This window comes from Opisthorchis viverrini (assembly GCF_000715545.1).
Source record: "Opisthorchis viverrini unplaced genomic scaffold opera_v5_50, whole genome shotgun sequence".
NCBI lineage: Eukaryota > Metazoa > Platyhelminthes > Trematoda > Opisthorchiida > Opisthorchiidae > Opisthorchis > Opisthorchis viverrini.
In genome coordinates, this window is record NW_008751706.1 from 363,552 (window position 1) to 380,591 (window position 17,040).

At 42.3% G+C, this 17,040-nt stretch overlaps 1 protein-coding gene across 1 annotated transcript in view; it reads right to left on the minus strand.

Moving 5' to 3' along the window:
* T265_13262 (hypothetical protein) overlaps positions 1-17,040 on the minus strand; it is a gene marked incomplete at both ends in the record, with an annotated part of 133,327 nt that overhangs the window by 99,149 nt on the left and 17,138 nt on the right. The window contains one exon of the mRNA XM_009168011.1: positions 9,389-9,544. Coding sequence (XP_009166275.1) covers positions 9,389-9,544 — 156 coding nt within the window. The remainder of the gene's footprint in view (positions 1-9,388; positions 9,545-17,040) is intronic.

Consider the following 17,040-nt stretch of genomic DNA (forward strand, 5'->3'; position numbering starts at 1 on the left):
CAAAGACCGATTTCAATCTGTTTGTCAAACAGCGTACCAAACAGCTTTTCGTTAGTTTCATCAGGGTGAGCACGAATCTCCCTCGTCTCATCTTTGCGTCGCGTTTAGACAAGATGACCAAGGGCGACAAAATTTATGCACAAATGTGCACACTCCGATCCTTTCGCTTGTGCATTGGCGACGGAATTAGGAATACCTACGTGTGGCCGCTATCCAGCGCAACAAATCGAACAGCCTCGTCCCAGTTACCACCCCGACATGCAACAGTGCTAGCTTGGCGACGCTGATTTCCAGGGTGATATTGTTCCTCCCAGTTTCCGGGATTTAATGTTACGACATTCCGCAAAGATGAATGGCTGGCTGTACAGCAAGTACGTTTGATCGTTTATTAAGTAGTTATATATATATACTATATATACTATATACACTATATGTACTATATACTACTACTATATACTATATACCACTATATACTACTATATACCACTATATACTACTATATACCACTATATACTACTATACTATATACTATATATACTATATATACCATACATATATTTCGATTAGTAAACCAGTATTCTAATCAGCTGAGTTTGGGATAGCTCAGTGGTTAAAGCGCCCAATTATTGACACGTACCTGGCAGCTGAGTTTGGGATAGCTCAGTGGTTAAAGCGCCCAATTATTGACCGGAACGTACCTGGTTCAAAATCAACATTGGTATTTCAAATGCTTCTGTTTAGGCCTAGACAAGCTGGCGGTCTCTCCGCTCTCGTTCGAGGAGGCATGGCAGCTAAACACAAAAAGGATGTTACAGCTGATCGACCCTCATCACTGAGGAATTTCAAAACTTGCCCAGCCATGTGCGAATCGATCATGCTGTGCCGTTCTATACAATGAAACTTATTCCCGTGAACTTATCTCGTCTCGCTACCACATATGTTCCCATTTCCAATAATTTTTGAATTTCTGGCGTAATGGAACTACCCAGATGAAATAAATGAAACCCGGTGGACTGTGCAATTCAGTCAACACAGGGTGAGGTCAGGGAGGAGATAGAGGGATATGAAAAACGTCAAAAACCAACTCAAAGCTTCAGATTAGCTTGTCTCACTCACTGTCTGAATTCCCCCACAAAGAACGGATGTCTTCATTTGCGTTCAAGAACAAAAGGTCTGGTAACTTTTCTGCAAGCCGATCACAGCGACCGCAAATCCTCTCAGCTTATTAGGGAAAAGTATGGCTTATGTCAAACACACGTAGTTTGATGCACGTTTCCCAAAAGCATTGGTAAACAGCGGCTAACGCTGTGTAGCTACGTCCCTCCTGAATCATTATATTACTATCCGTTTTTATTGCATACCAGAAATTACATATTGATGATTGGTAATTGATCGGGTGGCTGTTGATCTGTTCGCCGAGTTCGGCAAAAGACTTGTAAAGGCTTTCTATCACCATTCGAGGAGAGGGCACCTTCAGTGTGCTGTCAAAACCAAGTTCGGAGTAAAGATCAATATCTACCTGATCAGCTGCCAATCAATACACCCGAGCTTCCAATATTCCGACACATCACTACATATTGATGCTCTTTTTTCCAATTTCTTATGTGCTTCACAGAACCAGCCGGAAATTTTATCCAACAGGCTAAAAATCCATTCGAAAATGTCACATTTCAAGCAGGTTTTTACGTACTACCAGTGTAATGGTGTATACTACTGATGAAACATGCCAGTAATGTTTCGTCAATTGTCAGAATGCCGTCTCCACATCAGATGGAAGGTATGTACAGCAATTATGGAACTGATTTTCAGTGCTTGGTTATTACTGTTCAATGTTCAGTGAACTTTAAGAAAGTTCAGAAGGACACCTGAGGCTTTTACGTTCGTGTCTAATTGGCTGTAACTTCTTACTTCTTGGCCACTTGAAAAGTCTGCACAGCTCTTCTCTTTACCAGCTTACGCAAGTCTGATGGGGTGTACTTGGAGTTAGCAGCGGCTCCGGGCACCAAACTGTGGTCCCCGTTGCAGTCGCTTCCTCAATTTCATTCCTTCTTGAGAGTCGTGTTGAATGTTTGCAGGGGGTCCGCAAATTAGGTCTGTCCTGTTTACTCTAAGAATCTGTTTGGTGTGCTCCACGCCCAGCTTCGAATCCAAACGGAACGCACATCAGTGTGCGGTGATGTTACCTCCTTGGATGAGGAAGTATCTACAAGCTCGGCGAGCAGACCAACAGCCACCGGATCAACAACCCGTCCGTAGCATTCTAGTAGCCAACCACACACATTCCGTTGAATGTGAGTAGCAGTCAAACCTGCTCGGTGTACTCAAAAGCGCGACTTTCTACGCGTGTTTGTCCTGGTGCAACACAAGTGCAGTCGAGTAGCAGTCAAACCTGCTCGGTGTACTCTTTCTACGCGTGTTTGTCCTGGCGCAACACAAGTGCAGTAAATGCGCACTTTCTGCTCGTATTCTCATGTTTACAAACTTGGCTAAATTACTTGAAGTATAAAGATGGGCTGGTGACGTCAGAGTAAAAACACTATTCTGTGTTTGTCAGCCGAAAAAGAACAATGTTTATGTTGAGACCCTTCAAGCAGGCGAGATAAAATAATTCGGATTGATATGCTCAGTACCAATAGGTACCTCTAGGCTTGTGACAAATTTTTTTCATGCCTCTGACCAGAATAGAAAGGTTTCTGTCGTTACACAGCACGTTCGAGCTGCCACACAAACGCACAAACTGAAAAGTTCAAGACATGAATGCTCATCGTTTTATTGATTTTTAAGTCAATAAAATTAAGGTACGGAGTCGAGGGCAACTGATCTTGACTTCTGATTCTCCCTGGTTGTATTTTGCAGGAATTCAGCATTAGAAACACGCCTCAGCAATACACCGAAAAATTTACCCTCACTATAAACTACTGCCTTGCACGCAATCGACCAATAAAGTTCGAAGTTTTCTCATTCTAAATAGACACTGAATGAGGCGGAGAATACAAAAGCAAAAAAATTTCTTCCACTGAAAGTATGGTAAAAACTTGGATGAACTTACGAACCTTCTGGAAAAATAGCATGCCTCTAGTGGCACGTTAATTGCATTGGCTACATGAGGTACCACTGTTTTTAAAGAAATCCCTCTTCGTTCTTTTGTTTCTTATCCTGGGCAAATGGTAACTAATTTCTACTAGTAAGGAGCAGAAGTTTCATCTACAGCACTTGTCACTTGATATCCATGTGTCTAGATGTGCCTGATGGGCACCGTTGCCAAGGCAACGTCAATTGGTCGCCGATATTGTGTAGCCGTGTAAATTTGCTGTTCCGTAAATTGGCCCAACAAAATAGCAGATTGCTTCATTTATTTAAAACAGTATGTGTGGATCTGCCTGCAACTAATACGCCGGAACTTTACATTATCACTAGGGGGTCTCATGAAATTTTTTCCCAAGCACTCTCAATTTTTCTGCGACATTATCTATTCATGCAGATCAGGTATTGAATTTTACGGACAGAGCTTCTCTTCTCCCATACTACTCGTCCTCGAATTTTATCCAAATCGGTTTGGTTTCAGTTTACCACCGAGTTGTATTACTTGTATTTTCAAACAATCTCATTTTTGTTGTCCATCTGTCGGACAGAAGATTCACTGAGTGGTTGTCCAGGTAGCCGATAGAATCTTGTGGTACAAACTCGGCATTGCTGCCACTGGTAGAGATCCCCTCCTCGTCAACACCACCTCTCGCAAGCCCAATTAGGCCTTCTTGGCAGAGGATTAAGACAGTATTCCAGAGAAAGTACTTGTGGTCCGTTGAAACCTTTCTTTTTAAGCTATACATTCGAGTACAGACCGCATCATTGGGAACTCGGTCGTGATAACATAAAAAGCAAACTGTGTAGTTGAAGAAAATTTACTTTGTGATGAGAGAAGCATAGCTAGGTACACAAAACCGGGAAATGTATCTCCTATTCAAACTCATGGGTTGGGCGTGGGGGGAACGGTTCATGCAACCTGTTGATTGGCAGTTTACTACTACTTATCTGAGGGTCACTCACGCACAAACAATAGTTAGGGACTTATTACACCAGCAACCCATTGTTAGAAAAGTCATCTTTATTTCGTGTGTTGGCTGCAAGGGATAAGCAATCAAGCCAATGGGGCAGACCACAAGGCAACGCATATCAGAAATGGACCAATGAGCTTGTGAGAACGCAGCTGCTCAATTGACCAATCACGGTAGGGTTTAAAAGGTAAATTTCAAGTGCTATATAAACTCTTACAGATGAGTGGGACGTAGCTACCCAAATACGCAGTAGTAATGTCTCCTCTGTTTGGTGTCAAAACATATGCAACTGAATTACCAAGCTCGGCGAAAAGATCAACAGCTGTCAAGCCAAGATTCAATGAACACACCAGAACTACCAGTATTTTCTAAACGAATCACTAGGATAGCTTGTAAGTTGGCAGGATTCATGTTGAAAGGCAGTTCGCTTGCAAAAACATGCCAGAAGATTTAGTAGCAAAAAGAGTTTTGTGGAAGGAGCGTACTGAGTCTTCCGTCGACAAGAGTTCGGTTTCACCACAATCATCACTGACCGACCATCACTCAATTAGACGACACGGTACCTGTCAGATAGGACATCCAGATCGTGCGTTTAGGCTCGCAGATCGCGGCCTAAGCACACAGTGAGTGAGTGAGTGAGTGAGTGAGTGAGTGAGTGAGTGAGTGAGTGAGTGAGTGAGTGAGTGAGTGAGTGAGTGAGTGAGTGAGTGAGTGAGTGAGTGAGTGAGTGAGTGAGTGAGTGAGTGAGTGAGTGAGTGAGTGAGTGAGTGAGTGAGTGAGTGAGTGAGTGAGTGAGTGAGTGAGTGAGTGAGTGAGTGAGTGAGTGAGTGAGTGAGTGAGTGAGTGAGTGAGTGAGTGAGTGAGTGAGTGAGTGAGTGAGTGAGTGAGTGAGTGAGTGAGTGAGTGAGTGAGTGAGTGAGTGAGTGAGTGAGTGAGTGAGTGAGTGAGTGAGTGAGTGAGTGAGTGAGTGAGTGAGTGAGTGAGTGAGTGAGTGAGTGAGTGAGTGAGTGAGTGAGTGAGTGAGTGAGTGAGTGAGTGTGTGTGTTGTGGGCGGGCTGCTACACGACAGGGGCGTCAAAGCCTTGACGGGCAGATAATTAGAATCGACTCATATGCCGGCCTTTGGTGAAAAATGGGAGAACTTCATGTACTTCAAGCAACCAACGGTCCCGTTTGTTCTAACTTCGAAACCTGAAGGGCCAACAGACTGTTCCTTGAGAGTCTTCTCATTAGCTCAGAGGCTCTATTGATGTCACTCGGCCATCTGTAGTGTACTTCAGTTGGTTAAGAACATACACAGGCCACCACCTTGGGGTGCGTTCAAAAGGGAAACATACACCTTACGCAATCCGTGTCCCAATTAGGTACGGCGTGAGAAGCTTCTCGTTTACACATTCACTAGTTAAATGATCCTGCACCCGAAGTAATCCCATCTACCATTTCAACTAGTCTTCTTGAACCCCACGGATCCACAGTCATCATCATCATCATCATCGATGGCATGATATCAGTGTTCATCACCGACGGTTCACTGGCGTACAACAATGATTTATTCGAGAGCCTCATTGCAAAGAAAAGAGTAAATTTGGACGGGGAAGGGACTAAGTGTTAGCTTACCACAATCATTCCGAGGTGCCTACACCTCCAGACACTCACTCAGGCGATCTGGATAGAAACTGACAACAAGAATGCCACTGACAGCCATATTTTGCAGGGTCTCAAACCAGACACAGTGAGGATCACGCGGTCTCCATCCTGGAAGGTGGTCAGTAGCGACAGCACCCAAGCTTTTCGTGATCTCCTTCATACTCCTCTACCAAGTCAAGAGTTGGCCACCTCTCTGTTTACGCCACTCCGAATCGGGCATGGAAAACAGCACCCTCTTCGGCAAACGATGGTTCGGCATACGTAACACATGTCCCAAGCAAAATTCCCACAAGAATGCCACTAACAGCCATATCTTGCAGGGTCTCCAACCAGACACAGTGAGGATCACGCGGTCTCCATCCTGGAAGGTGCTTAGTAGCGACAGCACCCAAGCGTTTCGTGATCTCCTTCATACTCCTCTACCAAGTCAAGAGTTGGCCACCTCTCTGTTTACGCCACTCCGAATCGGGCATGGAAAACAGCACCCTCTTCGGCAAACGATGGTTCGGCATACGTAACACATGTCCCAAGCAAAATTCCCACATTCTTCTATGGAAGTCCCCGTTGCACAACCGAAAACGCGCGTTCTGATTGCCTCTTTAGGGATACGCCGACACCAACCCACACGAGCTATGGTTCTGAGACAACGATTATGGAACACCTGAAGGCGTCTCAGTTCCGCTGCTCGATAAGACAAGTCTCACAGCCGTACAACAAAACAGCTCGTACTGCAGCTTGATACACACGTCGCTTCCACAGTAAACGAATACACTTCGTCTTGTAAGTGAAGCCACTCTACACCAATTAACTCAGTATCACTGTACAGCAGTTTTAGTCGTGTTAAGAAACACCGACAGGAACAGAACGTCAACTGATGAAAATATGCGAACAATAAAGTGGACGGTTCGATAAACACTCACCAAATCTTTGTGAGCACCGTTTCTCCTGGAACCAAGAAGCGTTTCTTGCCTGTTCCCCATCGCTATAGCTCAGCCACAAATGAAATGAGACCTCTGTGTTCCAATGGTTTAACAATAGGACTGTTAAGTTAACTGATGGGTGTTTCTTTCGCCTACGGTGCTAATTCAACAGACCACCCAACGGGTTTCTTAACGTGAGAAAAATTTGTGCCTCATTAGAAGACTTCTGACTATCAGGCAAGCTGTGTTTACATAGATCTGCAGTCAACTTTGGGGCGGTGTTTTTTCATGACAGATTGTTTCACCTCGACAAGAATTTCCAGTAGGCTTTTGCCTGGGTTAACAAGCGCGCCGAAATTTGTTAGAAATACGACCACAAGTGGGTGATCGAAATTGCTTTCAGTATTAAGTATAGTATGGTGAAGTACTGTATAGCATAGCACACTGTACAGTGTAGTATCGTGCATACTATACTATACTATACTATACTATACTATACTATACTATACTATACTATACTATACTATACTATACTATACTATACTATACTATACTATACTATACTATACTATACTATACTATACTATACTATACTATACTATACTATACTATACTATACTATACTATACTATACTATACTATACTATACTATACTATACTATACTATACTATACTATACTATACTATACTATACTATACTATACTATACTATACTATACTATACTATACTATACTATACTATACTATACTATACTATACTATACTATACTATACTATACTATACTATACTATACTATACTATACTATACTATACTATACTATACTATACTATACTATACTATACTATACTATACTATACTATACTATACTATACTATACTATACTATACTATACTATACTATACTATACTATACTATACTATACTATACTATACTATACTATACTATACTATACTATACTATACTATACTATACTATACTATACTATACTATACTATACTATACTATACTATACTATACTATACTATACTATACTATACTATACTATACTATACTATACTATACTATACTATACTATACTATACTATACTATACTATACTATACTATACTATACTATACTATACTATACTATACTATACTATACTATACTATACTATACTATACTATACTATACTATACTATACTATACTATACTATACTATACTATACTATACTATACTATACTATAACTATACTATACTATACTATACTATGCCGCCATTTGTGAATCCTAAGTTCACTTGTACAAATCGTGACAGTCCTGGACTGATTCAGTCTAATAAGGAACATTTTTGTTTACTGTAGCTGGTGTGGCCAGTACTTAGTACACTTATGCAGAAGGTTGTTGGCAATGCCAAGATATTTTTTCTTAGTTGTTGGAAGAATACACAACCAACTAGGCCCCTCTATGAAGGTTGTTCATCACTCTTGTGCGCTGGATTTCCCCGGTCCCCCCATCCAATCACATTCATATCTCACGCGCCTGCTGAGTTCAGAACCAGAAAAATAGATTAATTCAAACCGGACAAGAAACCGACGGAAAAGTCGAAAACGGACATCTACTGAGACACTCCACTAAAACTGTCTGTCGCATGAATAGTCTCTGTTTTCCGGTGCCTAGACAATATTAAGTCAGCAAGCTAGTCACATAAGAGATCAATAATCCATCAAAGTGGATTAAATCTAAAGCAGTTAAATCCATTCAGCAATTCAACGCAACATTTGATGTTGGAATTTAGAATTCTGGTCGGTCAGTGAGCGGACGTTTAGTCGCTTTGAATCCAGGTGCAATGTTGCTACGCAACGCTTCCGTGAAAAGCGCTTTTCGAGCACCAGGTACGATAGCTTATAACTATTCCGGAAAGCAATGAGCGAAAACTTTGCGGTTCATTAAGTGACGCGGTCAACCGAGACATAACTGTTACCGCGTACTCGAAAGGAATATGTTCATAGAACCACCTCCAACGGGAATAAATCAAATTTCGAACAAGAAAACTTCGTCGAAAACACATGAGTCATAGATATGTTTCCCAAAACTTAACGCAGAGATTACCGCTAATTGAAACAGCGGAGAATTTCGTTATTGGCCACAATACATTTTGTAGAGCAGTTCAGATCGAATGGCGGAGTGAGAATCGATAATGGTTTCAGTGTCATGAGGACGGTGTTCAAGGTCAAATGACGGGCCAACACTTGGGACTCACACCCACCTGTGAGCCATTGCAGCCAATGGTAGGTGAACATAACATTGATCTATTTTACACTGTTAGAAGAACTCACTTGCTCTCATACTCACTGAGGCTGCTAAAATCGATCGATTTAAGTCTTCATTGTTTGTTCTCGGACATAATGAGTATAACGTTTTCATTGATTGACCTATCTATCAATCTGTGACTACTAGCTGGTTGTGTAGAGACTACGAAAGCTCAACTCTCTTACTAATGACAGTTTAGTACTGTCAAACCATGCAGGCACAGCTGCCTTCTCCGGTTTCTTGAATATGTTGTTTAAATAGTCTAATTCATTTTGTAATGCGCTACTTATAAAAAAGCGCATTAGTTTGCAAATGAGTGTATACTCTCTAATTTCGTGCAATTTGTTTTCGACAGAAACTCATTTTGTAATGCGCTACTTATAAAAAAGCGCATTAGTTTGCAAATGAGTGTATACTCTCTAATTTCGTGCAATTTGTTTTCAAGTTGACAGAAACTCAAGAAATGCGCCTACCTGATGAGCCCCAAGAAGGGCGAAACCGGTTGTGGGCTTTGGAAGATTTTTCAGCAACCTTATGAGTAGTACATTACAGAGATATACATGTATCGGGATATCTCGAATATCGTAGCGACTGAGACGTGAGGCGGCTTGGTGCAGCACATTCATTGGCTGGAAACCTGGCCTAATGTATTGTTCACTCGAGTGTAGAATAACACAAGCAGTCAGATGGGAAGAAGAAAGAACCGGGCTAAATTTGCATTTTGTGACTTTTTTCGCTGTTAATCTATCACTTGTATTTCCGTGTTTTTTATCTGCCCCTGTTTGAACTTTTAGCTGTATACTGAATTGACGACACGGTCCTGAAGCGCTCACTGTGTTCACTGTGCTCACTGTGTTCTTGTTCAGGCCTTGTTACTTAGATCGTCACCTGCAGACTCCTTTCTTCAAAATGTCCTACTGTAACATTATGCCGTCTTTCTCCGGCACATACTGCGCAGACCCCAGACCAGGCATGTTGACTGATCGATTGAAATTCAAATTTGTGTCATCGTCCATCTCAGTGATACTTTGGGTGGGAAGACTTATGTAACCGGTGTTTACTTGTTACATTTTTCAGTTAGATCACCGTATCTTGTTCCCATCGAAGACGTTCGATAGTGGTTTGGCGAAACCCATGACATATCAGGACAACTCTGATCTGAACAACAAAGCCTGGATAAGAGATAGATGATTTCACATCTCACGTCCGGTCATACAGTTGAATTCAAGCACCGAGAAAGCAGGGGACGGAGAATGACGTAACCAGGACGCAATTTCGTCAGTGATATGCTTTTGTTCAACATAATAATGCACCTAGGATAATACCAACACAATACCCGTCGAAAAACATGGTCTCAGGCGCGTGGCTGTTACAAACTCTAGCGAAAATGAGCGATAAGTAGTCCAATCAAAACTTGATTGTTTCATAGGCAGCCCGATCATTACTTAGAACTGTTCGCGTGCGTGACATTAATGAATGTAGCCCCAATTTGGTTCAGTTCGCACAATACAAAGGTTATTTATAGTGTTAGGGCATTAAAGTGTTTTGCAATCATGGCACGTCCTAATCAGCAGGACTACAGATGTTAACTCACTGAAAAGGTATGTATTTCGTAAGCAAATTACCGTATTCTTTTTTCATTGGCACGTGTAGATCCCTAGATGCAAAAACTGTAGGAACTGTTATTTCGTACTAAAAGTAACATACGTGATTCTTGAGTGTGGATCGCGTCGGAATAGCTACATCTTGTTATCATGCGCCCGGGTGAGGTAGACTCGCTATAAATTCGAGAATTTTACGCCAAAGGGAACTTGAACTCACATTTATAAACCGCATACCCATTTACCTTTAGGCGGGATGCAATTTTGTACTTACATCATTCTTCTCTTCCCTGTGGAATTTCTAGCATCTAGTTTTTTGTTCGCTAAAAATTGTCATACAGACTTTTCGTGGAGTGTCCTCTTCTCTCCGCTATCATATAAAATCAGCTGACGGAACCCCCTGTCCCTCGATTCGGACGGATTCGATTCTAATCAGTGTGAATTTCCAATAGACATGGTTAACCGATCGATCGATGGGTGACCAATACTGCTTGCACATACGCCTAAATGGTGCACTACAAATCGACTTAGTTTTGAAAATATTATCCGAAAAGTCAATCGATCCGTTTTTTCAGAATGACGTGAATGTTGACTGAGATAGGAGCAACGGATATGATAAAGTTTCACAAAGAATTTTCTTGATAACGTTGCGGAATGTAGTAAATTCGGGAGCACTGGTTGGTTGTTCGTCTATTCGTCGAGCTTGGAAACGTTTCATCAACAATCAAGATGACATCGAGGTGACATTGTGTGAGTGAGTTGGTGACTTCCTATTGCTATCCCTGTACACAAAAATTTTGCAAACAGTATCTAATAACGCTAAAGTAATTGGTTGGTCCTGAAGTGGTTTTCCTGCAAACTGATTGGACAGTCGAGAATCTTATTTGCGTTGTAATTCCATTTTCTTCCATTTTGTTGGTACGTTGGATGCCTTCAGTTTGACAGTTCTGGTTAATTGGACGTTGTATTGATGCAGAAATCCCATTAGATAAACACATCAACCCATCTTTTTTCCTCTTGAAGTTTTAACTAAATATCTATTAGTCCGGTTTTAGAGTAGCTATGCGGTTTGTTGATTTTATGTCTACAACGCTCTTACGTTAAAAAATCCCCTACTGCCCAGATAAGAATGTATATTTTCATAAAGGAAACTACTCACAAGGTTGTTGAAAAGTCTTCGACAGCCCACGACTGGTTTCGCCCTTTTTGGGGCGAAACTGCGATATCTCGAATGTGATGCCAACTGAATCATGAGGCGGCCTGAGTGCAGCATTTTTAGTTGTAGAATATCATAAACGAGAGAGTCTCTCGTGAAAATGAAATTGAGTTGTAAATGAGTTTATTTCTCGAAAACAGAGCAATCTGGGTTCAAGTAGAACATAAGGTTGACGGAAACTCGGGGACTGCGCCCACTTGATGAGCCTCAAAAAGGGCGAAACCGGTCGTGGGCTGTCGGAGAGTTTTCAGCAACCTTGTGAGTAGTTTTTTTAAAGAAAAGACATAAGTTCTAGCGAAGACAATGGTTCGTTCATAAACACCAAAATTTGTACGACGTATTTTTGCACATTCCACTAGGAGCTTAAAGCACTACTGAATCGAAGTGAGGCTTTTTTCATATCTGAAATACAACGGCGGCTGCAGTTGACTTCGCGATACCACAAAATTTTCTCTATCGAATTACGACCAGTAGACATTCAAAAGCCATTAGTAAGTCTCCAAAAAGATGTTCCATTTCTTCTGTTATTATCAATTACACTGTCAACGAAAACGCCAAAACCGCAATGTCATACGGACTAACCGAAATTGGATTCTATTCGTCCGTGGGCCCTATTGGTCAATATTTGGCCGTGACAAGTGATAACATTATCGATTTCCTCAGACCACTGTGTGCTAGCGTCAAATCACGTGAGTCGCGTCGTTCGCACGAACAGCTCACATCTTGGTTGCGGGGAGAATTTGAAATTTTAAGGCAACCTACCACTTTTTGGGGGATGGGGAACTTTCACCACCCAGCAGAACTTTTGTGATTTGTGATGAACAAAGTTTCTTTAAAAAATAAACATTCAGAGAACGAAAGCTTTCCGTGAATAAGTTGAGTTGAACGTGAAAAAAAGTTGAACTGACGGAACTACTGAAAGGAAACATAAGGCGCGATGCCAAAATGGGGATAAACTAAAGCCATAAAGAAACAAAGAATGGAACATTGACTGAAAAGTGTTCGAAAAGAAAACTTCAACCACCTGCATCGAGTCAAAGATCTCTAGATGAAAGTAACTAAGCCCGATAATTAAAATCTATTAGGTTTATGAAAGAAATCACGAGTGATGAATTTCTAACTGTTTTTTCCAAATCTCTCACTAATTTTTAGACTAACTAACCGTATCCTCTCTAGCATAAGGTTTTGGGTCGTTTTTCGTAAACAGATTTGAGACAGTGTCCCTGATCTGTGAGCTGTCATCCCTAATTGATTTTTAACTCATCTAACTTACTGAGGTGCCTAAGGTGTAATCTGATAACCTAGGCCTATTTATCATTAGGTTTTGTTGGCAAAAAAAATAGCACAGCATGTGTTGAGCTGTAGTCACATAGGGAACCACTGCGTCTCCCCCCTCGCTTCCAGACTAAATAAAAAGATGCAAAAAATCAACTTTAAGAACCGGAAAGATTGGCGTGTTTCAGGTCTGCTGCTTTCTAGGAAGGTTTTTTATGAAAACCGGTTTCTTGCGCCCCCCCCCCCATTGATTTCTCTTCTGATTTCAAAAATCATTCGCGGATACATGAAGCTCGAGCCTCAGACTAACGTGAAACGTTTTTTGAACTCTCTATGTCTTTCCTCAAGCTATACGCTTGCCTAAACCACTTGGCAGAAGGTGTCATCGAGAATCAATACCAACTATCTGTAGAAACCACAGTGGCATGACAGCCACTACTTACCGTTAAAGAAGTTCGTGATTTGTCACTCGTTCTTCCCAATTGCGCAATATCTTCTGACCCACGTCGACCAAGTTCGTCGGAGAATTTCACATGACTACAAGAGTATCGTTTTGTGCGACAGGTGTGGTCCAGGGCAGACTCGGGATCATACAAAGCCGTTGGCGTTAGGCACCCTATTTTAGTAAAGTCAATTTGTTCGGGTTGACAAGGCTGTCGTTCAAGACTTGTCTTTCTGCTGGTGAGTATGCCCTTTTGAGGTCTATGTGGAGCGGCGGCCACACCACTTTCCGTTTCATAAGGTATCACATGTTCCATTGATTTTGAGAGTATCCCAGGTGGGGATGATGGCGATGCCAACGGGCTTCTGGGTGGCCTGGTCCTTTTCCGCCTATAGAACTGGTAGAACACAGAGGTGGCTTGTTGCTTCACAGAACTGACAAATGCACTTGGTTGACTGGCCCAGCTGAATCGAGAAGTGGAGCGAACCAACTCTGCCACATCTGGTGCATCTAAATTTGTGACCCCCGTTTTTCGACATTTTTGCCTGGGTCTTTCGAAATCCGCCTCGATTCGAGTGGTGAGGGACGTGGACCGGAGCGAGCATATTGCATCCATCTTCTCCGTAGAGCTCTCAGCGGACATCTCTTTTTGAGTCACATCATTATATTATTCCGTTCAGGTACATGTTTAGTAATCCGCGTGAGGTGCAATTCTATTCCCTGAAAGGAAGTGTAAAGCTGGAGCCTAATCCCCTTCAGCCAATCAGAATCCAGAGTACGCCACCAATCAGAGCTCGATTAGGATGGAGTGAACCCAACGTGCATACTAGTGTATTATCCTCAAATGGTGTGATTTGCATAAACGAATTACTAACACTACTTGTCGGCCTTTATGCAAAACCAGATGAAATCGATCTGCACTCCTGCGTCTCAACCACGCAGCTGTAAGGAAAAAACGGTTAAACTGCACCGCAGTCGCTGAGTTTGGAAACCACAGAAGTCTGTCGCGGAAACGAAAGCATAATTCCAGGAAGGAGGACTGAGATCGATAACAGAACTAGTGCTGATCGAGATGGTGCTGACACACAAACAGACCGGTTTGAATGGAATAACGGGACGATAAAACTAACGTGTGTTTGACTTCGGTTAGTTGAGTTCAGACGTGCCGGGCGGCGAACCCTGGTCTAGGTGATAACTCCTTCCCACTAATATAAACCGATACAAACCTAGGCCGCTCCACTAGCTTAGACCTACAAGCTTGTATTTCCTGACCGGAACTGAAGCAAAGGACCACTTGGTCAGAACGCATATTTTGCAGCGTTGGCAAAACTTCGACAACCATCGAAGCTACTCATAAGTAACGAGAAATTCTACCATACGTTCGGAGCATTCATCGTACCACCGGGCAGACGAATTGATAGGGCCAGGGCGGCTAGGTAAACCATAAAATTGATCTCATTGCGGGTATGATCGCTGTTCAACCAGCCTGCGAACACAGAGTACAGGCAATCACCCTCGCCTTGAAATGAACGAGGTTCACATCTCCGGATGAATTAGGATAACCATGGCGATTGACTTCTGGTAAGTGAGTTACTGAAAACCACTACCTCCAGTTTGCTATGCTTCGGTAAGGGGGATGGTAGAACGATATCAATACATAACTGTGAATAGATTCGCTGGCTGGTCCCAAACTCTCCTGAAAAGTAGTGTTTTTCCTGTTACCATATGGTGTACTTCTGAATGCGATGCCCCCTGGACGGAATCAAATCATACCGTGTGGGACAATTCCGTATTGCCAGACTGACGCATATATAAAGTTACACGATGACCGACCAATGGGGTGAAGGAGACGACTCGTCCAATCAAACGGATCGATGGGCTGTGTGGACTGTGGACTGAAATACCAGGTATAACGGACGCAAGCAAAGGCGATGGTTATGTTAGCCCTTCTCTGTAAACTAAACTCGGGACCGCACCCAATGAACACGTGTCATAGAATTCAGTAAATGAGCTAAAACGTACATTTAAACCTGCGTTAAACAGAAAAATCTGGTGACCTCCACCACAGTAACCGTGATACTACTGATGAGGGGGGCATGCAAGTAGTATGGTTTTTCGTAAATCCGGTTTGCGTCTCTTGAAAAGGGAGATCTATTACGGAATTTCTGGAGTCGCTTCAAAACATTTGCTTTGATTTGAGCAACAGTCAATGAATATCCAGAAAAGTTCAGGAAGACGCGTTCAAAGAGAGCATGGATATTCAGTTTTTGTAAACAAGATGCATATGAGAGTTTTGCTACCCTGTCCAATAGTCTGTAACTGTTCAGTTGGTATTGTCTAATTATTAACTCCGCTGCGAAGGCCTTCTTTCTTTCACCACCAGGAGGTAAGTACACACGACAAAGTAGAACATGTTCTGCTCGGATAACGAAAAAATCACAACTGAATTATGAAGTTATTGCCAGGCGAAACTGCGGTCGATCCGTTAGCCTCGGAAGTTCTTCGTGAAGCGTCAACGACAGCTATAACGACCGTTCAGCCACGCCGCCCTTCCAGTACCTAGCTACAGGAACAGTTGAGATGCCGCACAACTTTTGATCAGATGTGAAGGATATCACGCAACAATATCATTTAATCTGGATCGAGCAAACAGGTGGAATGAAGACTGATCAAAAACTGTCAGTTTGACTGTAGATTAGTGTCAGTATGAACCCATGGTCAATAGTCAGGCAAAAATGAGTTTTTTCTTACCTCAAGAACATTCCACGCTGAAGTGCTCTTTGAAACCCGTGGTTCTGACATACGTCAACAAAAAACAGACCCTTTAAAAAGTGCTCTAATTTTGAGGACTGACTGACATTCGACAACTGACACAGCAGTTTAACCCTTCAGCTTGTGGATGCCTGAACTTGGTATCTGATCATTGATCAAGCTGTCAACTAAAAATAACCGGATCACTGAAGAGTTCATTTTTCGGACTTATTCGGCGAGGCTCTGAAAGAATAAAAGTGCATCTCGTCGAATTAATTTGAATAAGTATATTCGGGGAAAGCGTTAGCGCTTGAACCAAATTCACATGTGAGTTTACATCACTTTGCAAAATGTCTTTGTGTGTGGAAAAAAACCTCTTTTGCAGCTTTCAACCTACAAACATAAGCCGGTTTTGATTCCAACGATAATTAATCTTGGATCACCCTCGAGCTTCAAGGGCGATAGGAAGATATAGATTATTGATTGATTAATGGGCATTTGAGGCTTGATATGGAACGCTAACCTCTATAAGTCTATGTTCATCAACAGCATGACATTAGTGTTCAACACCGATGCTTCACTGCCGTACAACCATGATATATATGGAAGTCTACACCTCCAGACATTCACTCAGGCAATCTGGGATAGAAACCTACAACAAGAACGCCACTGACATCGGTTGGCCGCCATATCTTGTAGGGTCTCCAACCGGGCACAGTGAAGATCACGCGGTCCCCGTCCTGGAAGGGGAGTAGCACCGACAGCACCCAAACCTTTCGTGATCTCCTTCATACTCCTCTGCCAAGTCAAGGGTTGGCCACCTCTCTGTTTACGCCACTC